General features: G+C 49.3%; 1 protein-coding gene across 7 annotated transcripts in view; it reads left to right on the plus strand.

The window, feature by feature from the left end:
• Positions 1–24,427, plus strand: part of RBPMS (RNA binding protein, mRNA processing factor) — a 171,575-nt gene that overhangs the window by 100,031 nt on the left and 47,117 nt on the right. For all 7 annotated transcript variants that reach the window (XR_007918159.2, XR_007918162.2, XR_007918161.2 and 4 more), the window contains exon 5: positions 15,238–15,388. Coding sequence is in view for 3 of the 7 variants with exons in the window: in XM_017339108.3 (XP_017194597.1) it covers positions 15,238–15,388 (151 nt within the window). In the remaining 4 variants the exon portion in view is untranslated. The remainder of the gene's footprint in view (positions 1–15,237; positions 15,389–24,427) is intronic.

Raw genomic sequence — 24,427 nt, forward strand, 5'->3', positions numbered from 1 at the left:
GCATTCTCTCAGCCTGTCTGCCTTGAGGTAGCCTGTGTTCCTCAGATGCGTTTCCCCACGGACACAGACTGCCTCGGTGGCTGTGATTCTGAGACTCGTATGTTGCACAGGGTTTTAGTGTGTCTTGGAGTTTATAAAGCACTTCCGTAACGCGTGTCCATGGCCTGATATTTGCACAATGTGTGTAGGTAGATGAAACAGCGGGTCCATCTCCTTTTCAGTATTTAGAAAATTGGTATTTAATTGTATATTGTCTTTTCCTTGGAGAAGTCACCCTCTGTCATCTGATTGGCTCTGAGATGAGTATTTCCAGACGTACCCTTCCCAAGTCAATCCTGGATTTTGACTTTACACAAGTTGTCGTATTCTGCCTTTATGAATGAAAGTGGTTTTAGTTATAATTAGGAAATAAGAGGTAAGCTACATTTTAAATTGTAATTGATGATGATGAATTCATGCATAAATGCCTTTGCTTGTCTGTCAGGCATGTGACGTGATTAAAGGCATAAATTATTTAAACTGGCCTGGTTCAGTTGTCTAGACTGGCTAAGGACAAGGTCTTGATTCTTTTATCATGGGCTTTATTGTTGTTTTCCTGGGTTCCAAGCTCACTGATTTAAACCTGTGATGTGAGCTTTACAGAGATGACCCACGCGATCTGGAAATGACTTACGTGGTCACAGCTTCATTGCTGGTGCCATTCGTTCGAGCGCAGGTAGTGGGAACGAAAGGCATCCATGCAGGCATAGAGGAGCGGATGATGCCCCTGCACCTGTGCATCGCCCCAGCCACGAGCTGCAGGGGGAGGGGGAGACAGCAGACAGTCTGGATTTGTGTGTTAGAGCACTCTGCTCCGAAACCCCTTTGGTCAGTGCTTGAGCAGTTGACCCCCATGAACTTCAAAGTCCTCCCGGTAAGAATGTCAGATCAGGATTCCCGAGGAAGGCGGCACCCTCTGCACTCTGACCTGGGTTTCTGTCCCTGTAACATCTATTTCCAGGCGTCTCTGTAAAATACTGCTTGAACGGGGCACTGACTGTCTTTGGGTCGGCTGTCCACCGCGTCCCATCACGGTCAGCGCCCAGGTCTTTCCATCATCCCTTACACGATAGTGGCAGAAGTTCAAGTCATCCTGCCCTCTCAACCCTTTTGAAAATAAACTCTGTGTGACGTTGATTGTGCTGACATGTTGGAGATGGAGTTTACAGCTTCTCCGATGGCCTGGTTGTACACACGGCGATTTGCCTGGCATGCACGATCAGGTCAGATTGACACCCCCCCCCACTCCCCCCAACACCTCCGAAGCGTATTTGCCTGGTTCTCCTACAACGTCTCTGCAGCTACTGCCCAAGCCCCAGGGGCTGCTTAGAGGGAGGGCTGCTGAGAGGCAGGACACACCTCAGCTGCTGTGGACTGATCCACGTGGAATCACGTGTTCCCTGAAAGTACACAGCACCAGGCTGGAGAATAGTGTGAGTACCGGCTGCCTCTCCCCAGCTCGGGGGCTCTCAGAGCAGACAGGAGTGTCAACCTTCTGTTAGGTGACTGAGAAGTGCCTCTCCCGAAAGGCACAGGGAGAAGAAATCCTCGCAGCTCCCATCTGGAGGAATGATTCGTGGGTGACAGGCGCTGGCCACACGGGTTAATGCGTATGGCGTGCCAGGTGAGCTTCATCAAACCGTTCATTTAGTTCTACAGTCAGCCCCATTAGCTATGGGCCGTTTTTCACTCCCGGTTTATGGCCAAAGGAAACCGAGGCACAGACAACTTGCTCAAGGTCAGCTGGGGAGGTGTTTGAATCCACATTCCTAATCCCCGCAGTGTAAGACTCTTGCGTTGGGGGGCTTCCACTGAATCGGCGGCTCAGTTGCTGCGCCTATTTCATAATCACCACTATTTGAGGGTACTTCAAGAAGTTCGTAGAAAACAGATCATAAGGAAAAGCTGTGCATGGACTTAAAAACTCTTCTGCACCACCTAAGTTTATTTTGTGATTGTAATATTCCAGACTCTTTAGAGTGGCTCCATAATTAACAATAGGTGACACTCCTAGACAACTAGTTTTTTCATTACCCTGCCAGTATACAGAAGAGGGCTCATCAGGCAATACCATCTCCTCCTGGTTCCTTTGGTAGTCTTTGTGGTTTCAGAGTATGTAAATGAGACTTTCCCTGTTTTGTTGTCAGGGCAGACATATCCTTCCCTTACTCAATTTAAAGATTTTATCCTAGGGGCTGGCACTGTGGCACAGCAGGTTAAAGCCCTGGCCTGCAGCACCAGCATCCCATATGGGTGCCGATTCTAGTCCCAGCTGCTCCACTTCTGATCCAGCTCTCTGCTATGGCCTGGGAAAGCAGTAGAAGATGGCCCAAGTCCTTGGGCCCCTGCATCCACGTGGGAGACCCAAAAGAAGCTCCTGGCTCCTGGCTTCAGATTGACGCAGCTCCAGCCATTGCAGCCATCTGGGAAGTGAACCAGCGGATAGAGGACCTCTATCTCTGTTTCTACCTCTTTCTCTGTTACTTTGTCTTTGAAATAAATAGAAAAAAATCTTTATATTAAAAAAAAAAAAAGATTTTACCCTAAAAGTCTGGCTTATGTAGAGGGTGTGAGTTGCAGTGCCATTGTTGTTCACAGATAAAAGTAAAGCCAAGGCATTCGGCCTAGCAGTTAAGACCCCACATCCCATAGCAGAGTGCCTGGGTTAGATTCCCAGCTCCCACTCCCCGCTTCAGGCTTCCTGCCGGTGCTGGCCCTGGGAGGCAGTAAGTGATCCCTCCGGTAGTGGGGTCCCTGCCACTCATGTGGGAGACTGGGATTGAGTTCCTGGAGTCAGTTTTGGCCCACCCCAATCCTAGCCAATACTAACATGTAGGGAATGAATTACCAAATGAGAGTGCTTGCTTCTCTCTCTGTCCCTCCCCCCATTTAAAAAATCAAAGTCAAGGATAATGTTATATTTTAGAAAGTATCTGGCCCCTAGGAAAAGTTTTTTTTAAAGATTATTTATTTATTTGAAAGTTATAGAAAGGCAGAAAGAAAGAGATCTTCCAGCTACTGGTTCACTCCCCAAATGGCCACAGTGGCTGGAGCTGGGCTGATCTGAAGCCAGGAGCTTCTTTCAGGTCCCCCGCACAGGGGCAGGGGCCCAAGGACTTGGGCATCTTCTACTGCTTTCCTAGGCCATAGCAGAGAGCTGGATTGGAAGTGGAGCAGCTGGGTCTTGAACCGGTAGCCATATGGGATGCCGACACTGCAGCTGGTGGCTTTACCCTCCATACCACAGCGCCAGCCCTGCTAGGAAATATTGAAATGCTTCTATTCCAGACCTAGCATGGTTAATGCAGGATGAGATTAGGCTTCTCTATTGTGACCAAGCTAATTGTCATAATTCTCAAGCCTAAACTTGTTACAGGTATTAGCTGTGAAGAAGTTTCATGGGCTTAAAATTCAGGATAAACCCATGGAAACACTCTAGGCGAGACAAGAAAACGTGTTCTAGTGAGAAACCTCCAAATCAAGACATTTTCATTTTATTTGGTGAAACACATCTGGTTTAGAAACAATAATGCAGATTTCTAAAAATTCAGTGGGTTAAGAACAATAAAAGGAGAATATAAAATATTTAGCAATGCAGTGTTTCCTAGAACAAGGAATCGTACCGGGACTCGTAGCCCACCAACAACCAGACCCATATGGTTCCATGGCCACAGAGAGCCCTTGGAAAGGAATCTCTCAAAGTCTAACATCGCTGTCTTACCAACAGAGAGGGACCCATACTCCCACGTGCCTCTGACAGCGAGCGTTAAATCAGGTTATCCTAAGGTAAAACCAGGGCAAGTGCTTGGAGGTAGCTGGAGTAAGAAAAAGAACAAGGCGTAATTGGTCTGATACAGTTTCTCAATGGGCAGTGACCCAGCAGCCCAGGCTGTTGCACTAACAGTCCCGATGTTTCTGTGAGCAATGTCCTTATTTAGGAAAAGTATGAAATACAGTTTACATCTGACGGATTCTTCCGCTCACTTGTTCGCTCTTTGTTGGAAGCCACGTCTACCTAAGCCTTAGCACATTGGAAACTGAACAACAGTCTTGGTTATTATCTGAAAACAATGTAGTCTTTGTAAAATAATGAACTTGACAGAATTGCTGTGTTCTCGCACGAGCACACCCAGTCAGGGGACTCAGGAAGTTGAATTCTGATGTGGATTCTCCTGATAGAATCTTGATGTCCAAATCAGTGTTGGGGCGGTTGTCACATCTTGGATGAAGCAGTTACTTAGATTCTATGGGATCATCCTGCTTATCATGTGACCCTGTTACCATTTCCTCCTAATGCCCATTCAGCCTTCAGTCACGTAACAGCCCCCAAATGTTCCCATATATACCTAGGTTGAGGCGGGGATGGGGCAGTGAGGCACACTACCTACGGTTGTGAGATCTGTGAATTGCTATTATTCAGTTGAAAGAGAGAGGGGGAGAGAGACAGAGCTTCTGTTCACTGGGTCACTCCCCAGATGGCCACCTGGGCCAGGGCTGGGCCAGGCCGAAGCCCGGAGCTTCTGCCAGGTCTCCCACGGGGGTGCAGGGGCCCAAGCACTTGGACCATCCACTGCTGCTTTTCCCAGGCCATTAGCAGGGGAGACGGATAGGAAGTGGAGGAGCTGGGACACAGACTGTCGCCCACTTGGGATGTCAGCATCACAGGCTGTAGCTTTACCCACAGCGCCAGTCCCAGAATTGCTGCTTTGTGTAATAGCCCTCTACTCCTAGCCCATCTGAGAACCTACCCCATTCTGTACCGGCACACCTCGATGTGTTTATAAATTCTAGAAAGTTTCAACTCGCCCATTGTCCGTGTTGGCAGAAATTTTTGAATTGTGGCATTGGTCTCCCGCGCCCTCTCCAGTTCCTCCGGTTGTCACACCACCCTGTCTGTCTGTGGCGTGCAGCCCTGCTGTTCACTTCCCCCACGCTGCTGCCTCTGAGTGAACGCACGGGACTCCCACAGCATCACCCAGGGGAGGCCCTGGTGCTGTCCACCCTGAGTGGTTTGCGGCTGCAGCTGAATGTAACAATTGTTTTCTCGGACTCGGAGCGGAAACCTGAGTGTGCCTTGCATAGAGTCTGTTTCTAATCTGGCTGAACATTCCATGATGCCTGTACTCAAAAACCTATAAACAGAACTTGGTCCCTGCGAGTCCTTGGAATATCCCCACTTTCTGATGGAAATGACCTGTCTGCCGATACTTTTCAGAAAGCAGCTTAGATCTATAACTCGTATTTTTAACTTTTAAATGGAAAGGCCGTTCTTTCAACCTCCTTTCCTTTTATATTGCCAAAAGATTTGTAATGCCTTAGATAGTTCCTTTTCTTGGGACCAAAATGCTCTTTGAAAATAGTAGAAGGCTTTTATTCCGGGTCCTCTTTAGAGAATGTTTTAAAATAGAACAGCACAGAGAAATGTAAATCAAAACCACAAGGAGGTATCACTTCACACCCACTAGGGTAGTTAAAATAAAAAATAAAAAAGACAATAACAAGAGCCTGGCAAGGATTGGGCTACTCACACATTGTATCAGGAATGGAATGGTAGAGCTGTTTCAGAAAATAGCCACAGCTCTTGAAAAAAATTAGCGTAGAGTTAAATATTTAACAGTATAGCAGTTCTGCTCCCAGAAATTGAAATCATACATTTACATAACAGCTTGTACATGATGTTCACACCAGCTTTAAAAAAAAAATCGAAGCAATCCAGTGCCCATCAGCTGATGATTGGGTAAATAAATGTGGTATATCCATACAATAGAATATTGCTAAACAATAAAAAATATTGACGCACTGCTATGAGCTACAACATGGATGAGCTTTGGAAACATACGAGGTAACAGAAGCCAATCACAAAGACTATATATTTTTTATTCCATTTTTATGCAATACCCAGAATATGTAAGGAAATCCGTAGGTATTGAAATTAAATTATTGATTATGGGGGCAAGGGTTGGAGGGGAAGAGGGAAAAATGGGGAGTAACTAGCAGTGAGCATGAAGTTTCTTTTGGAGGAGACTCAAAAGCTATATTGTGATCCTTGCATAACTCTGTGACTATACTGAAAATCATGGAGTAATAATGTGTACAAGGGTGAACATTGGACATGAATTATATTGCAAAGCTGTCATTTAAAATGCTTGTAATACCATACCATAGTTCGGCAACTTTTTAAACAGACCATTGAATTTTTCAGTTAAATTGGTTCAGTGGAAACTTAAGACATGAATAAAATAGACCTCAGTGTTTGGCTGCTTTGCATTTTTGAGATTGAATGGATGAGGTCTTTTCGGCGTGTTCCTACGCTGTTGTGACTGGAGGGCAGTGCACCAAGACTGGCAGTAGAAACCATTCTCTCGGCTCATATATTTATTACCTGGCCCAGTCAGCTGCAGGGCAGGGCCATGGTGTTGGACCACTGTATGTTTCTTGCAGAGAACACTTGCTGAGATGTTCAGATGGGTAAGTTTATATCAGCGGGTTTGTGTATCAGTGTCTTAGAAGACCTCCATGCATTCAGCAGAATATATCATTCTCTACTGTCACTCCTGAACACCGGGCTCCTTGCTCCCTTTGGACAGCTTTCCGAGTGTGCACCACTGCTAAGGGTGATCCGCCGGGTTTGCTTAGCTCTCTTGTTCAACGCTTGGCCATCCCTGATGAATGGGAAGGAAATCGGTTTAGTGCACTGACCTCTAACCCCACCAAGGTCCACGACATCTTACGTCTTGCAGAGTGAGAGTGACCAGCTTCATAAAGAGCAATAACAATGTGAACACTCGGCACACAGCCTCAGTCTGCGATCAGAAAAGCCTTCTGTGGCTGCAGGGTAGATCCCGCGGCCGCGTGGTGGAGGGCCGAGAGCCAGAGACCTTAGCAACAGGTTATGAGGCCGCCCTGCCTGAGAAAACCTGAAGATCCGGATCTGAACTCCAGTTCCCACAGGATCTGGGATTTCCAACCAAAAAGCAAGATAAGGAAGATGGGGATGGGGGAGGGTCGGCGCAAATGAGGCCATCTCTTGACTGGCGGCACACTTGACCTTGACCCGAGCCTTCCTCAGGTTTGTTCTTACTCTGGACGGCAGGCTGGAATCTCCTTGAATTCACCCTGACGTCAGTGGGGGATTCAGAAGGCTGCAGGAGAGCTGAGCAGGGTGTTACTGTGTGTGCGCTGAGGTGATGGTTTTCTCATTCTGTATTAGGAAGAGTGAGCTGGTTAAAGGCCTGTAAGCTAAGGCGAGAGAATTTGTTTCTCCTTTTCCTTGTGGACAGCTGGCCAGGCTGGAGTTTCTGGACCTCCGCATTCTTAGGGCTGAAATGCATTTCCACCTGGGGTTGGGCGTGGGGAAACAGTGAGAAGCTGATTAGAATCAACCTGGGAATTGTTGGCAGCACACTGGCTTGAATCGTAGGACATTGCTGCTGTTTGTCTGTTTTTATTCTAGACTCTCCCCACAAAATAATACAGTAGAGTTTCACCTGGTTCCGTGTGTGTGTGTGTGTGAGATCCCTCTGATGGCTGGATCTGAGTGGGGAGGATGCTGTGGTAGGATTTGACCTTCACTGTCACTTCAAGGAATAAATGACCTGGCTGTCCCTCAGAGGAGAGCCGAGACCTTTGGCTGTACAATGAGTGGCCCCAGGGAAATGTTACTTTCTTTTTTTTATGATTATTTTATCCATTAGAAAGTCACTGGTTCAGCCGGCACCACAGCTCACTAGGCTAATTCTCCACCTTGCGGCACAGGCACACCGGGTTCTAGTCCCGGTTGGGGTACCGGATTCTGTCCCGGTTGCTCCTCTTCCTGTCCAGCTCTCTGCTGTGGCCAGGGAGTGCAGAGGAGGATGGCCCAAGTCCTTGGGCCCTGCACCCGCATGGGAGACCAGGAGAAGCACCTGGCTCCTGGCTTCGGATCAGCGCGATGCACTGGCTGCGGCAGCCATTGGAGGGTGAACCAACAGCAAAGGAAGACCTTTCTCTCTGTCTCTCTCTCACTGTCCACTCTGCCTGTCAAAAATAAAAATAAAAAAAAAGGTCACTGGTTCATTCCCCAAATGCCAGGTGCTTCATCTGGGTGTCCCACATGGGTGCAAGGATCCAAGGACTTGGGCCATCCTCTGCTGCTTTCCCAGGAGCATTAACAGGGAGCTGGATTGGAAGTGGAGCAGCCGGGACTTGAACTGGCACCCATATGGGATGCTGGTGCTGTAGGTGGCAGCTTTACCACTACATCACAGCGGCAGCCCCGAAGTGTTACGTCCCAGCAGGGAAGCAGTTCCGTGCCGTTTCTCCTAGTGGAGTGGTGTCCTTGAATATTGTGAATCTGCCCATGAGGCCCAGGATCCTCCAGGAAAAGTGAGGCGTCAGACACGGCTTGGCTGAGGCCATCCGCTCCCCGAGCTCCAGCCAAGGAGTTAACCTGACTCACAGTGGTGTTTCTTACTGCATTTTCAGCTCTGATTATTTTTACTGTCTTTATTTCCTAAATTTCACTTAAAATGCAACATTAAATTTAAAAATAGCTACAGTCAATGTTATTAAAAGGCTTTGATTACCCAGAAGTTCCTGTGAAGAGGGGCAGTATTTCAGGAAGTCCCTGCAAGCGGCTGGGTTGGGGGTCCAGGAAGTAGTTCAAATCCTCATTCTTCAGCGCTTTGTTCAACACTCGTAAAACACACTAAGACGAGTAAACACAATGATGACTGGGTTGATGGAGCCACTTTAAAAATGGTTCAGCTGTTTTACCTGCGAAATATATAATAGAAAATACTGAGTCAGCAAGATAGTAGGAGACCCAAAAGTGAATATCAGTGGAAACAAATGAATCAAACTGTATTTCAAGTGCATCACACAGCCCCTGAAAGGAATGGGGAGAGGGGACCCCAAGAATTCTTGAATGTATATACTGGCTATTCAGTTTTAGGTTAATAACAAAAACAACTATAAGGAAATACTGAACTTTAATTAATAGGCTTATTTTTTGTAGTGCTGTTGGTTAGCAATTCTGAAACTACTTAATGGCATTCGGTTGTACAGATAACTTACTATGTAGTAGACAATGAGAGCTGTGATTCCTGGTATCCGGGTAGTTACAGATAATGCAAAGGAGAAGCTACAGTTAAACCATTGGTGTAGGAGTGGAATTGGTGCTATCCGTATGAACTTTAATGTATCTAAACACATTAAAATACCTAAGTGATACAGAGAAGTAGGTAGGGATTTGGGCACCCGTGTTTTTGTACACGTATGTGTATGTATACAACCCTAATACAATCTGAGCACTAGAATACACTTAGCCCTCTGTCTCCATGGGAGGTTGCTTCCAGGGCCCCTGGAGATAGCAAAATCCCTTATGGAAAGTGGTAGATACTTGCATTTAACTGAAGCCCATCTTCCTGTGTACTTCATTTCTTTGAGAGAGACAGAAAGCTCCCATAGGCCCACAACTCGGGGACCAAAGCTGGAATCATTAACTCACTGCAGGTCCCTCATGTGGATGGCAGGAACCCAATTACATGAGTCATCCCCACCACCTCCCAGGGTCTGCACTGGCAGGAAGCTGGAGTCAGGAGTAGGAAGGAACTGGGAACTGAACCCAGGCACTCCAATGCGGGATGCAGTCACCTTACCCATAAAGGCCAAGCGCCTTCTTCCCCTGTGTTGTAAATCATCTCTGCTTTCTTACAGTGCCGAGTACAGTGTAAATCATTGTCGTACTGTATGCTGGGGAATAAGGACAAGAAAAAATGTACGTGTTCAGTATAGATGAAGTTATTTATTTTTAATTTTCTAAATGCAGTTGGTTGAATCCATGGATTTGGAGCTCAGGGGTAAGGAAAGCCAACTGTAGTAATAATAGTGATTGATAAATTGTAGTACTGATGTGAGTGAATGAATGAATGAATGAATGAACAGGGTGGAAGTGAAACAGAGTGGAGTAGGAAACTGATGTGTGCCAAAGGGATGCTTAGCTGACCAGTGTACCATCTGGCAGCCATGACAGTAATGATTGCTTCAGGTAAGAGCCATTCGTAGATGTCAAAACTAGTAGATTTGATGAGAACAGATTTCTGTGGTCTTCAAATATCTTTCTGTAATATAGTTACTGGTTTTAAGAGGAAAACATATGTCACTATTAGGGGCCAGAAATCACGGGTGCCTCCCAGTAGGATGTACTGAGTAGGACACATTCCTTCTGTGATATTCCTGCTCAAAATGCATAATCTTAGACCCAAACGGAGGGACATTCTACAAAGTAAATGTCCTGTGCTCTTCTAAAACGCCAAGGTCACGAAAGACGAGGACTGAAGAAATTTTCCACATGAAAGGAGACGAAGCAGATGGGTGTGATTCTGGATTGCGTTCTGGATCAGGAAAATGAAGAGGTGTCCTTGATTTTAGGAAACCAACTGAAGTGGAGGGTACGGGGCATCCTCCTTGTAATTTACTATCACACAGTCAAGGGCAAAAAGCTCCACAGCTGTGTAAAAGGAAGAGCCTGCAGCTTTTCTATTAATATGACATTTCCGAATAAAGCTTAAAAACAGAAAGAAAAGACTGACCGGCCGGCGCTGTGGCTCACTAGGCTAATCCTCCGCCTTGCGGCGCCAGCACACCGGGTTCTAGTCCTGGTCGGGGCGCCGGATTCTGTCCCGGTTGCCCCTCTTCCAAGTCAGCTCTCTGCTGTGGCCAGGGAGTGCAGTGGAGGATGACCCAAGTGCTTGGGCCCTGCACCCACATGGGAGACCAGGAGAAGCACCTGGCTCCTGCCTTCGGATCAGCGCGGTGCACCAGCCACAGCGCGCTGGCCGCGGCAGCCATTGGAGGGTGAACCAACAGCAAAGGAAGACCTTTCTCTCTGTCTCTCTCTCACTGTCCACTCTGCCTGTCAAAAAAAAAAAAAAAAAAGACCGACCTTGCTGGCTGGGTGTTGTTCTGCCCCGGCTCTGCTACCCCTCCGTGGGAAATCACGTATTCTAGATCTCTCCCTCTTTTCGTTTTTAAATCTCTAACGGATCTTATCAATTATGACTTTAAGAAATAAAAAGGGGGACAGTGTGGTGCATAGGGCTAAGCTGCCACTCAGGATACCCACATCCCATATCCAGTGCCTAGGATGGAGTCCACCCACCCTTTCTGATCCACCTTCCTGCTAAGGTACATGGTGGCAGGCAGCAGGTGTTACTGCTCCAGCCCTTCAGTTCTTGCCACCCATGTGGGAGGCCCACATGGAGTTCAGGCTCCTGGCTTTTGGATATTATAAGCATCTGGGGAAGTGAACTGAGATGGAAGATATCTGTCTCTCCTCCCACCCTGTCACTGTGCATTTCAAGTAAATAAACATTTTTTAAATTATGTATGTATATAAAAATTTCAGACAAAATTGTACAGAGATGTGTACCTCCTGCCCTCTGTCCCCCATCATGTTGGTCACCACATGTTACTAGTAACAGACTGATTGTCCCATTTATGGCCTTTTAAAATAAGTGTGCCCAGGTCTGCCCCAGTCTCACCAGTTTTTTTCTGTAAACGGATGATTTTGTTGCCTCTAAATCTCCTTGTCAAGGACTGATAGGCTAGCCATTTGGTTTTTGTTTTGTTTTGACAGGCAGAGTTAGACAATAAGACAGAGACAGGTCTTCCTTCCGTTGGTTCACCCCACAAATGGCCGCTACGGCCCACGCACTGCGCCAATCCAAAACCAGGAGCCAGGTGCTTCCTCCTGGTCTCCCATGCGGGTGCAGGGCCCAAGCACTTGGGCCATCCTCCACTGCCTTCCCGGGCCACAGCAGAGAGCTAGACTGGAAAAGGAGCAACTGGGACAGAACTGGCACCCCAACCAGGACTAGAACCCAGGGTGCTGGCACCGCAGGCAGAGGATTAGCCTAGTGAGCCGCGGCGCCGGCCTGGGCTGGCCATTTGTGAGGACCCTGGGGTAGCCGATAGTTTGCAGAGCTATCGAGGTGACTCAGCCCTGGCCACCTCCATTTTCGTTACCTGCACACTCACGCTTGATATTCCCAGAAGAACAAACACATCTCATCACTGTGGGCAGCATCTGTCCCGGACATAGTAACCATGCTTCCGTGCAGGACACTGAGACCAACCCCCAGGGCCCTTCCCACAGAGGGACCAGCAGGTGGGCCATCGCACTGGAACCCCCCTGCCTGCTTCACGCCTGATCTGGGTCTGCCCCTCCATGGAGCTCATCTTTTCCTGCCACTAGTAGCGCCCTCCACTGGCAGCATCAGCACTCCCTGGGAACGTGTTGGAAATGCAGCTGCTCAGGTTCCAGCCCACACAAATCACAGAGGCGAATGTTTTGGGGGTGGGGGCGTCCCAGTGCTCCTTAGCAAGTCTCCCAGTAGGGCCCACGAGGTCCTTTATTATCTTCCCCCAGCCTGCTGGTGCAGCCATCTGCCTCTGGCCGCCCCCAGCACACATCCTCGCTGCATCCTGTCCCATAGGAATTTGCTGAGCCCTTTCCTGGACTGCCACCTGTTGAACTTCTGCTCTTCCCATGGCTCCCCAGGCCTTTTCTGCCCTGCGCAAAGCTGTCTGGCATCACCTTAGATACACAGGCAGCCATTATGTTGTTGGCCATGTTGTCTTCTCCATGGCTTGGCCTTGGGCGGAGAGCTCACCATCTGCCAAGCCTGGATTGGTTGAGCCAGTTGGCAGTCAGCGTAGCCGGTTGGTCACACCCAGCTGTTTGCTGGTAACGTGTTATCCTGAAGTTCATGTATTACCGATTGTCCATGCGTAGATAAGGAAGAGGAAGGTTGTCACTTGGCAGTAACCTTATCCTACAGCATTCGGTGTGAGCGTACTGTAGCCAGAGAAGACGCTCGCTAGGTTTTAATTAAAAGCACAAGGCATTTCTTTTTCATGACTGCTTCCTGTCTGCTTCTTCCTCTCCCCTTGTCTTCCTCTTCTTCCACGCTCTCGCTCCCCCTGCACCTCTCTGTGTCCTCCTCCTCCTCCTCTTCCTCCTCCTCTGGCATTTAAACAGTTTTTGGCTTCACTGACCTCTACGGATAGAAACTCAGCGGAGCAGGATATTGGTTACCAAATATGGTGTTGCTGGTAAAGATGTTGGAGGAATGTGGCTTGTATTCTAAGCCTCTGCCTCTGCATAAGCTGCCAAGCAAATTAGGTCATTTTAACTTTTGGGTTTTTTTTTTTTTTTTTTTTTTTTAAACGAGGATGCTGGAACTTTGCTCTGGAACATGCTGTTGTTGTTATTTTAGCTCAGACAAGATGAGGGGGGCGGGGAGCGGACCAGAGCTTTCTGATGCAGACTGCCAGCCCAGGTTGTGTCCCGGGCGAGCTCGAGTGCGGAGCCTCGGCTGACTCCGGAGCGGCAGATGTGCAGCCTTGCTGTGGGAGGCGCGGGGGTCCCAGGGGACCACGGCCAGGCCCCAGGATGCCCTGCGCTGCCTGGCTGCTGCGTCACTGTGCGCTTGGGGCTCCGGGGTAGCTTCTGCTCGGGGAGGGTGAAACAGCCGGCAGGCCAGCACTCTGTGTGTCTCAGCACGTGGAGGTGGAGGCCCGCGTCTTTCCCAGGGGCCGCGCTGCACAGGCCCAGCTCTTCAGCGCCATATTTGGAAATCCTCCCCTGGGGATCACAGTCCTAGCTCGGAAGCCCTGTGAGAGGCCTGGCGGTGGGCGCAGGCCAGAGCTGGTGCTGTGTCACAACACAGCCCTGTCTCTTCCCTTCTAGACAGTCCTGGTCTAGAACTTACGGCACCGAGCTCCCCCGCTAGCACCCCAAAAAGGAGCATTCACCGAGAACTCACTGCTGTGTTCTTCGGCCGCGGGGACATCCCGTGTGGCAGCGGGGAGACCTGTGCATGGGGTCTCCCCTCCTCCCGCCCACCACCCTCTGGTGGTTCCCTCTCAGAATGCTTCACTCCAGACCCTGAAGAAATCCCCCCCCCGGAAGGTGGGGCTCAGGTGCTGTGGCTGTGACACCTGAGGACCTCTCTCCTCCTCCCCCACCCCTGGCTGCCACCTCTCACTGCCTATACTACGTCGTTCACAGCCTTATCTTTGGGTCTTTGAAGCTGAGCCTGTGACGTGCAGAGTCGCCCAGTCCTGGGCTACGGAATGAGAAGTTCTTACTCTATCCTTGAGGACATCCGGTGCCCTCAGGTCCATGTGTGTACAGGGCTGGGCCAAGCGGAAGCCAGGAGCCTGGAACTCCATCGGGGTCTCCCACGTGGGTGGCAGGGGCCCAGGGCCATCTTCTGCTTTCCCAGGCACGTTAGCAGGGAGCTGGGTCGGAAGCAGGGTAGCTGCATTCGGATACAGGATGCCAGCAGCTTAACCTGCTGTGCCTGAATCTTGTCTTTTAACAGTGTCAGTGGTTGGTTTTGTTGAATGTGATTGGTTTTTGCTGAACTGCAATAATAGGATCAAGGGTAATTGGCAATTACTGTTCCCTTTGGCCTGTGTAATCTTTCTGCAGCCAGCAAGCCAACTCTAATCAAAGTCAGAGCTTTGCTACAGCAAGGCATTTAGATTTTATATGAGTTTATAAGCTAACTGGAATCAAAGGACATTTGTTACATTGAAATCTGACAGCCATTTCATTCCTGTCTCCTGAGGAACGCAGAGTACTTGTGTTACCGTTATAAAGTTCCGTGATTAGACAGGGGGTGGGAATCTTGTTCTCCACCTATAGGCAATGAAGAGCACTGAGAAATTAACTCTGTTGTCCTTCAGTGTGTGGACGCCGGTGGCCGCCCCAGCCTCCTGGATACCAGGTGTCAGAGCTACACAGTACTTCGTTCTCGTGGGATCAGTCACAGTTTTCATTCTTGCTGGTGGCCAGTTCCTCAAAGTTGTTAATGGTGCTAGGAATTTGCTGACCCAAAATTTGAAAATTGAACCAGAAAGGTGTTTTTTTTTGTTTTGTTTTTTGTTTTTTTTTGTCTCCCAGAAAAAAGGAGTTTGTTGAAAATCCCGGTAACTGAAGTTTGTAATTAAGCTGAATTCCTTGATTTTTCTGGACCCTCCGTGCTGTGCATTTTTGTGTATTTCCCTGAAAGCGGTGAGAGTGAGAGCTCTCCTTGGCCTTTTTTTTTTAGGGACAGGCCAGGGTGTGCTGGTGTGTTTATTTTGTCACCAATCCGGTTTGACGCGAAGGAAATGAAAACATCTCCCATTTGTTCTTTATTTCCAAAGGGCATCCGCTTCGATCCTGAAATACCGCAAACACTACGACTCGAGTTTGCTAAGGCAAACACGAAGATGGCCAAGAACAAACTAGTAGGGACTCCAAACCCCAGCACTCCTCTGCCCAACACTGTACCTCAGTTCATCGCCAGAGAGCCGTGTAAGTGGATCCACTTTTATTTTGGGAAGAGAAGCCAGGGGTTGTGCACGGGCTGCTGTGTGTGAGGTGACTCCTTGGGCGTGGAGTCTCCTGTCCTCTCCGCCTGTCTGAGTTCCAAACCCAGCATTCTTGTCGTGACCGGCTGCCCCGGAGAGGGTGTGGCCTGAGCAGAACCCATACCCTGAAACTCGCGCTTGCTGTGCAGTGGGTTTCCCGAGTGTGATGCTGACCACTGTGAGTCCGCCCCTGTTTGCTTTGCGGTAGGAATCCTCTGTTCCCCCGCTCCTTGGACGTCGGAGCTGGTGCTCAGCATTCACTTTTCTCCTTGTGTTCAAAGGCATCAGTTCTGTGTCTATCAAAAGTGAAAGAGGTGGGGCCGCCATGGTGGCAGAGCAGGTTAAGCCACCGCCAGCAGTGCCAGCATCCCATACAAGCACTGCTCCGCTTCTGATCCAGCTCCCTGCTAACGCGTCTGGGAAAGCAGCAGCAGATAGCCCAAGTGCTAGTGCCCCTGATGTGGCCATTTCGGGAGCGAACCAGCAGATAGAAGATTTCTCTCTTACCAATTTGCCTTTCAAATAAATGGGGGAAAAAAGTGAAAGAGGCGGGTCTTAGGAGATTCTGTTTTTGAGAACAGTTTAGCCATAACTCTCAGGGGAAAAGTAATCACACACAAAGAATCCCTGTAGTTGAACAGTTAGTTCTGGTGGACTAACACTAGCAAAGCCTTAAGGAAATTCAGGGCTTCCTGTTTTAAATGAACCGGGTAAGGACGCTGGCTAATTGCTAAGCCTTAATGAGCTGCTTCAGCCGAATGGCCAGACCACGGCATTGGCCTTTGAATAGCTTATCTTCGTTTTCCTTTTCAGTTTGCGGAGTCCCGCGTGGCCTGCTGGGGCAGGGCACCCCAGGAAGCCCGCGTGACTTGTCGTTAGCGGCCACGTCTCTGTCTCACCTTGCAGATCCTCCTGCTGAGCCATGTGAATACGGTCATCTTCCCGCTCTCCCTGAGGACACATTTCAGCTCTCCGTGTTGAGATTGAAGGGCTCCTGTCAGAGTTAATCAGGTCATGGTGGAAGTTAGTCACTCTGAGCTCACTTGGTCTTTTAAAAGCCTGAGTGTGTCAGTGGAGAGTCATAGATAAGAGCTTCTCCCCCAGCGCGTTTTAACATAAAAGTTAGAAAAATCAGTTTGTTCTTCCACGTTGTAGGGAAACTTGAGACCTCTTGGAGAAGGAAGTCTAAACAAAAGTTGCATTTCGTAGTGCCGCTGCCATACAGGGGATTACCCGGCATTCCTTACATAAGTCTTCAAGGGGTAGCCCAGTGCTTTGTATATTGTCTATATTTAATACTGGTGGATTACACTGAGTAGATAAATTGAGATTTAGATTTGGCTGTTTATAGAACTAAGGAGACATTTGTCTACTTCTTTATTTTCTCTCTTGAGCAAGGCATTAGATGGGTATTTTTTTAAGATATGTACTTTTTTATTTTACTTAAAAGGCAGACATAGCAAGAGAGAGATCTTCCATCTGCTGGTTCACTCCCCAAATGGCCTCAACGGCCAAGGCTGTACCAGGCCAAAGCCAGGAGCCCAAAGCTTCTTCCAGGTCTCCCACGTGGGTGGCAGGGGTCCAACCACTTGGGCCATCTTCCACTGCTTTCCCAGGCACATTAGCAGGGAGCTAGATCAGAAGTGGAGCAGCCAGGACTTGAACAGGTGCCCATATGGGATGCAGGTGGTGCGGACGGTGGCTTAACCTGCTACACAACGATGCTCTGCCTAGAAAAGAGTATTTTTAGAACGCCTTCAGTTAGAGAAGTTAACCTGGAGTAAGTCTTTTCTTTTTTAGTGAATTTGCCTGCATCAGATTTCTGAGACCTTTGAAGAGATTGGTTCAGACAGAAAGGGGAGCAGTAGCGAACCTGAAATGTTATCCTTTCCTTTGCTGCTTTTCTTTTCAAAATGTCAGAAGTCTCTTGGATCTGCTGGCGAAGCCCTGTGCAGTAGGCAGGCAGGGGAGACAGCAGCTGGTTCAAGGCAGCGCGTACAGAAGCTGCCAGGTGAACGCACTGCCCGCCCGCAGGTGCCTGCCGTGGAACCGGAGCGAGGGGCAGAGCCCCAGTGCTGCCCACCCCACCCCCCACCCTCCCCTGCACTCGGAGCAGCCCAGGAACGGTCTGCTCGGTGCCTGGGCAGTGGCAAAAGCTCCCTGGCTCCTCCTAGCACGACAGACTTGAGGGAAAAGGGAGGAAATACAGACAGCTCACAGTATCTTCTCGAGAAAATAAAGCGAGTGTGATTTCTCTCAGTATAGCTCCTTTTCATGACATAGAGGCCCTGATCAGCAACCCCGCTGTGACTCAGAGCAGCCTTATCGGCCGTCTGCATTCCTCCTGGGGATTGCCACACTCCATGTCACACGCACAGACAAGTGGCTTTCCTGGAGGCACAGCAGGGCGAGACCACCGTGATGGGTCCCCGTGGGCCCGTCGGGTTGCCCAGTGCACACGATCGGCACTCGGGGTGCTTAGTTGATCCCCTGTCAGCTGTGGTCTGTGAGGGAATCCCACAGTCCTAGGACTGACAGAGCCCTGAATTCAGGCTTCTCCATTCTGGGCCACAGGAGAAGTTTCTCCGAATGCGGCTGCTTGTTAGTGTTGTCATTCGGTAGTGACTGCAGAGCGCTCTTTGCCATCCTTCAAGGGAGAAAGAACACTCTGTGACTCGGCTGTCCAACAAGCAGTCGCTCGAGCTTACGTGAGCATCCAGGGTGCTAGACCCTGGAGAAGAAGGAGACTCGCCGATGCCATGACAGCGTTTAGTCCAAGGAGCCAGTGATGCTCCCTAGAGAAAACCTTGGCCCCGCATAAAGGACACAGATTCTGCAGTGTAGTCTGTCTCCCAGACTGCACTGGCGTGTTTGCTGAGCGCATCCTCCGCCAAGCTTGAAGGGGGATGGAACCAGGTGCTGGAACTTCCCGGGCTGCATGGCGGCCTTCCGTGGAGAGCCTGGGCTTTAGGCTGGAAGCTGTCAAGGAGGCTTTGGCTCTGCATGCTAGTCACAAACTTCTCAGCCTATCATGAAAATGTTTAACCTTGCTGTGCGCCCGTTCCCGCCCCCTGTAAAATGCAAATAATATTTTCCTCATGGGATTGGAGAACTAAGTGAAGCAGTATCTTAGGCTTGCACTGAAGACGACGCAGGCCTACTGTGTGTCGTGTACCAGTGCATGTGTGCTGTGCAGTGCCGCTTAGTTAGAGCGGGTGTTGGTCTTCTGAGGGGTCGTCATCGTGTCACTGTAGCCATTTGTGTTTGCAAGGATGGCCGAAATGCACCTGCAGTCCCCAGACGGCAGTTCTGCCTTCCTAGCTACGTTGCTGTTCATTTGAGCTTCACCTCATGCTCTTTCGTATGTAATACAGTTTGGAGAAAGCAGTCGGTAAGGGATGCGGGAAAATGTTGGAGGAGCTGACTTCTTGTAACCCAGGGAGCTCGTGTTCTGTAGCCAAAAAACTCTGCTTTAGACATGTCAAGGAGTGTGTCACCACTTCTCTGTTATTTTCCTCCTGGTTACAGGACGATTCTGGGTGCCCAAAACTCTGATAAACAGAATTGAAGAAACTGAGGAAGGCCTGGGTCGGCTGAGTTGACCTGGTCAACAACTTGCCTGCCTTAAAATCCATAGTTGTAATCCCAGCCAGGTATCTCAGGATGTGCCCGTGCTTGGAGACCGGGTTTTTGTAGAGGTGATTAAGCTCAAACGAGGCCGTTAGTGTAGGGGACTAATCCGGTTGACTGCTGTCCATCTAGAACTGGAAGAGACAGCAGGTGTGTGTGCACGCAGACAAGAGGGCACGTTGAGGGACACAGGAGGAGGAGCAGCCACACCTGCCAGCACCGGACCGTGGACTTGCAGCCCCTAGAAATGAGACGGAGCACATTGCTAGTGTGTAAGCGGCCACTCCGCCTGTGGCCCTGGCACGCCAGTGTCAGCAAGTGCGAGAGCCTGCCTCTAAACCCCGACTTGCGGTTACCTAGCTTCATACCTTGGGTCTAGCGACGTGAGCTCTGTGTATCCCCGATTTCTCTGCTATCGGCTCGCACTTCCAAGTGTGCCTATCCAACTGTGACGATCCGATTACTGATGGGCAAGTCAGAGAAGGGCCGCATGGTACCCGGAGATCGTTAGCGGGTGTGCGCCTCTCTGCCTTTTGGTCCTCGGAATTAGGAGACCTGTAGTTTGCCTACATCTGGAAGTATGCTGTGGAATTGTTTTTTAAGATGCCACACACGTATTTTTATGCTTTTTTTATCTGGTCATATTCCCAGGAGGTGTGCTTGAGGGGATTTTAAAAATTTATAGTGGCATCAAGATGATTTTGCTACAATAAAATGCACATATGTAAAGTTTCGAATTTGGTAAGTTTTGTTATAAGGCTAAGTGCCTTTGCTGAGTTTATACTGTTTACCTTTTAAAGTAGTGTGTGTGTTTGTTTGTTTTGTTTTTGTTTGTTTTTTAAGATTTCTTTATTTATGTGAAAGGCAGAGTTACAGAGTGAGAGTGAGAGGTATCTTCCATTCACTGGTTCATTCCCCAAATGGCCACAACGGCTGGAGCTGGGCCAATCCAAAGCCAGGAGCCAGGAGCTTCTTCTGCCTCTCCCATGTGGGTGCAGGGCCCCAAGCACTTGGCCATCTCTGCTGCCTTCTCAGGCACATTAGCAGGAAGCAGGATTGGAAGTGAAGCAGCGGGGACTTGAACCTGTGCCATATGGGATATCAGCACTGTGGGTGGTGGATTAGGATTAGCCTGCTCTGCTACAGTGCCAGCCCCTAAAGTCATGCTCTTAAAGCTGCAGGCAGCCAGCACTTCCAAGAGCCTTCACTGAAACCACGCCTGCTCCCACCCCCCCGCTCCCCCCACCGCCTTTCTCATGTTGCAAAACCCATATTAAAGGGTTCCAGAAGTTTCCAGTGGTGCGTCTTCCTGTGGGGCTGGTCTAAGACTTAGACTCTGCATTCTTCGAAGCTGTGTGGGTGATTTTGACCTGGAGTTTGGTTGGAGAATCACTGATAGACCAGGGAATTGTACAGTGAAAATCTCCTTCCCGCTCACACACTGTGCTCCCTCATCCCTGCCCCCACCCCTTCCCAGCCCGAGGCTCAGCTCTCTTAGCTACCTGGGGAACCCTTGGGTGAGTCATCAGACCGCTTCCTTGTTGGCCTGCCATAGCCCAGGAACTTCCCCGCCTCTCCCATACTGACCCTCACTCTCTGGAACTGAGTTCTGCCCTTTGTTGGCCAAGAGCCCATGGAAGTTGAGGAAGGCCTGTAAAGGGTCTAGCCCATGCCCTCCCAGGCAGATACAAAATCTGAACCATCCAGTCCCCTGCCATGATGAGAGTTAGCCTGAACCTGTCTGGGGTTCCCTGGGGCCCCTGGCACAGAGCCAGGGCAGTGATACACAGCATGGGAAAGACTGGATGTGCACCTGCTGGGGAAGCACGCAGGCCGACCACCACTGCAGGTGTTCTTTAGAGGAACGGGGTCTGGACTCATCAGTACCTATACCTGATCACGCTGGCCAGGAGCATGATGCAAGTGAAAACCAAAATGTTGCAGGAGACCCTAGTGCTAAACATTATACATGCTTCTCGGAGGAGAGAAATTTTCAAGCAGTCCAGGAAAGTGTAAAGAAATTCTTTATGCCATTAGTTTGGTGCACTTCATTCCCTCTGGTTTGCTGCTTCAGAAACTGAGAAGCTCAGCCTAATGGTGAAGATGCCCTCGGCATCCATGGGAGTGCCTGGGCTCCATTCCCGCCTCCAGCTTCCTGCTAGTGCAGACGCCAGGATGGCTAAGGAGGTTGGGTCCCTGCCATCCACATGGAAGACCTGGATTGAGTTCTGGGCTCCTGGCCTTGACCCAGCCCAGCCCCCACATTTGCAGACACTTGGCAGATGGGATCTCTCTCTCTCTCGAATAATTTTTTTTTTCTGAATCTTATAAACTTGAAGTCAACAGTTGTGAGTTTTTCACTAGTATAGTGAAATGCCTGAGGCAGGCTGACTTTATCAAGGTACTTTGGTTCATGATTCTGGAGACTGACAGTTCATGATGAATTGGGTACCGTTGGTTCCGCCTTTGGTGACAGCATTCTTGCTGGCCGAGTCCCCGGGTAGCACAGTTTGAACATGGCTGTGTCGTCTGTTATAAAGCCCCCAGGACTTGGTTTCCAGAGCTCTACCCTAATGACCTAACCCAATCACTTCCCAAAGGCCCCTACCTCTTAATGTCATAATTGGATTAAATTTCCACTGTCCTAGTACCAGTAATGTAGGACTTTCGGGAATATAATTATGAGTTCAGGGGCACAAATTTTTAATCCATGCCACTTTCTTTTTTAAAAAGTTTGAATGTTTCATTGGAATACAGTGTACATATCAAGAAATGCACATAAGTGTACCTATAAATGAGTTTTTTGTCTTCTGAGCACACTCATACCCAGAGCCCTAATTAAGAAAAAATATTACTAGTACCCCAAGAGGCCTCACTATTCCCTCTTCTCCATTTTTTTTTAATGTGGAGAAAGACAAGTGTTTTGTCACTTACGTGGTATGTTTTAGTGAAGTAGTATTTACAACTAAATACCAAGTGATATGACATCCACACACACAATTTTTATAATCTCTCTGTTAAATTCCACAAATAACAGAAGCGTGGTATTTTCCTTTCTTCGGCTGGCTTCTTTCACTTAGTGTAATAATCTCTAGTTGCATCCATTTTGTTGCGAGATTTCATTTCTTCTTTAATGGCTGAGTAATATATATAATGGATTTCCTTTATGCAGTGACCAGTTGATGGGCATCTGGGTTGACTCCATACTTTTGCTATTGTGAATTGGCCTCTATAAACGGAGGCATGCAAGCACTAACTTTGAACCGTGTATGTACCTTAGTTCTATAAGGAGTGGGTTACTTACCTCCTGACTTTATAAATGGATGACATACGAACAGTTCACTTAGGGGTGTTTCGAATCATTCACATGGAAATGAGCATGCGGGAGAAGGCACAGTTCTGGCCCTGTTTGTCATGGATTGGGATCTTAAGACCTCATTGTGTGCACTCCTTTGAGACATCTGTGCTAGGAAGCCAACATAAGCAGTCCACTGACTTGGTGGGTAAGGAGCCGATGTGCCCATAGGCAGTTCTTCCTTGTGGAGTCCCACAGCCTGGTGAGAAAATGGCAAGAGATTGTTTACTTTTAGCTTTTAGAGACAGGAACAGAGTAGCAAAAAGCCTTTCTTGATTTTATGTAAATGAGATGGGATTAAGGGATGTGGTTCTGGGGCAGGCACCATGGCTGACTTGGCTAATCCTCTGCCTGCGGTATCGGCACCCTGGGTTCTAGTCCCGGTTGCTCCTCTTCCAAATCCAGCTCTCTGCTGTGGCCCGGGAGTGCAGTGGAAGATGGCCCAAGTGCTTGGGCCCCTGTACCCGCATGGGAGACCAGGAGGAAGCACTTGGCTCCTGGCTTCGGATCGGCGCAGCGCCAGCCATGGTGGCCATTTGGGGAGTGAACCAACGGAAGGAAGACCTTTCTGTCTGTTCCTCTCACTGTCTGTAACTCTGTCTCTCTCTCACTGTCTAACTCTGCCTGGCAAAAAATAAAAAAAAAAAAATTAAAAAAGAGATGTGGTCTGGTCTGGAGCAGGCATTGTGCAGCGGGTTAGCCCATATTCTGTACTGCTGTGCCTGGGATAAAGTCCCACCTCCATTTACAGTCCATCTTCCTGCTGAGGTGCCTGAATGGCAGCAGATGACAGCCCAAGGACCTGGGTCCCTGCCACCTGCAGGTCAGACCCAGGTGCGGTTCTGGCTCCTGGCTTCGGCCTGGCCCAGCCCTGCCTGTTGAAGGCATTTGAGTGAACCAACAGATGGAAGATCTTCATCTCTCTGTTATTTTGCTTTTCGAATACATTCGAAAGAGAGAGAGAAAAACCTGGTTCTGCAGTTGAAAAAAGGCAAAAATAATGTAGAAATGGGAGGGATTATCTAATAAGATGTTGGGTCTGTAATTTAGAGAAAATGATTCAGTCCAGTTTAAGAGAACAAATCTGACAGGTGCAACTTCCACACGATCACAGTCTCGGCCTCTCTGTATTGGAGAAATAGGCCGCATCTCCTCCTTCCTTGAGCCCTCTCCTTAGACTGTAAAATCGTGTTTTCATTGTGCTTTGTAACCACAGCCGTGCCTCATCCATGTTGCTGTTGCAGAGTAGGACCACAGGGTCCGGAGCTGTGGTGCATCGGGTTAAGCTGCCGTCTGCCACTGCAGCGTTCGGCAGAGGAGCCCTGGGTCCAGTCCCGGCTGCTGCGCCTCCCACCCTGCTCCCTGCTGACGCACCTGAGAAAGCAGTGGAGGGTGGCGAGACCAGTGGGAGACTTGGATAGCATCCAGTCTCCTGGCTTCCGCGGCTATTTTGGGGAGTGAACCAGCACATGCATTCTTGTGTGCGGCAGGGCGGAGCAGGGGGCCTCTCCCCACATGCATCCCCCCCACACTCTGCTTTTTTCTTTCTTTTTTTTTTTTTTTAATGCCTCGGGGTGGAGGGCAGGTGCAGCGTGAGGGTCTCAGGTGCCACTCTGAGAAGTTTCTCCAAGATGAACTGCCAGGGAGAGCAAGGAGCCTGCTGGGCATGGCGGTATCTCCCTGAGCTCCGGGCCGCTGTGCCCGGGGGACAGGAGCAGGGGCAGAACAGTTGAACCTGTGGGTGGGTGTCTAGGAGCAGCTTGAGTAGTGGTCCCTTTAGAAGGGACCTGCCCTCGAGTGTCTTCCCCCTGTGACCCGGAATGGCACTGGGTAGGTGTGCGGGGAGGGGAGGCACCCCCTCCCCTCCCACCCTTGGCCAGGTGGGAAGGAAGGGCGCCAATCCCTCTGTCCCCCTTTTGCTGGCCCCCAGGTGCTGAGGTTGAGGGTTTTGATGGGAGGGGCTGAAATGGCAAGAGGTGTGGAGAGAAGCAGTTGGGA

Source organism: Oryctolagus cuniculus, chromosome 2 (genome assembly GCF_964237555.1).
Source record: "Oryctolagus cuniculus chromosome 2, mOryCun1.1, whole genome shotgun sequence".
Classification (NCBI taxonomy): Eukaryota; Metazoa; Chordata; class Mammalia; order Lagomorpha; family Leporidae; genus Oryctolagus; species Oryctolagus cuniculus.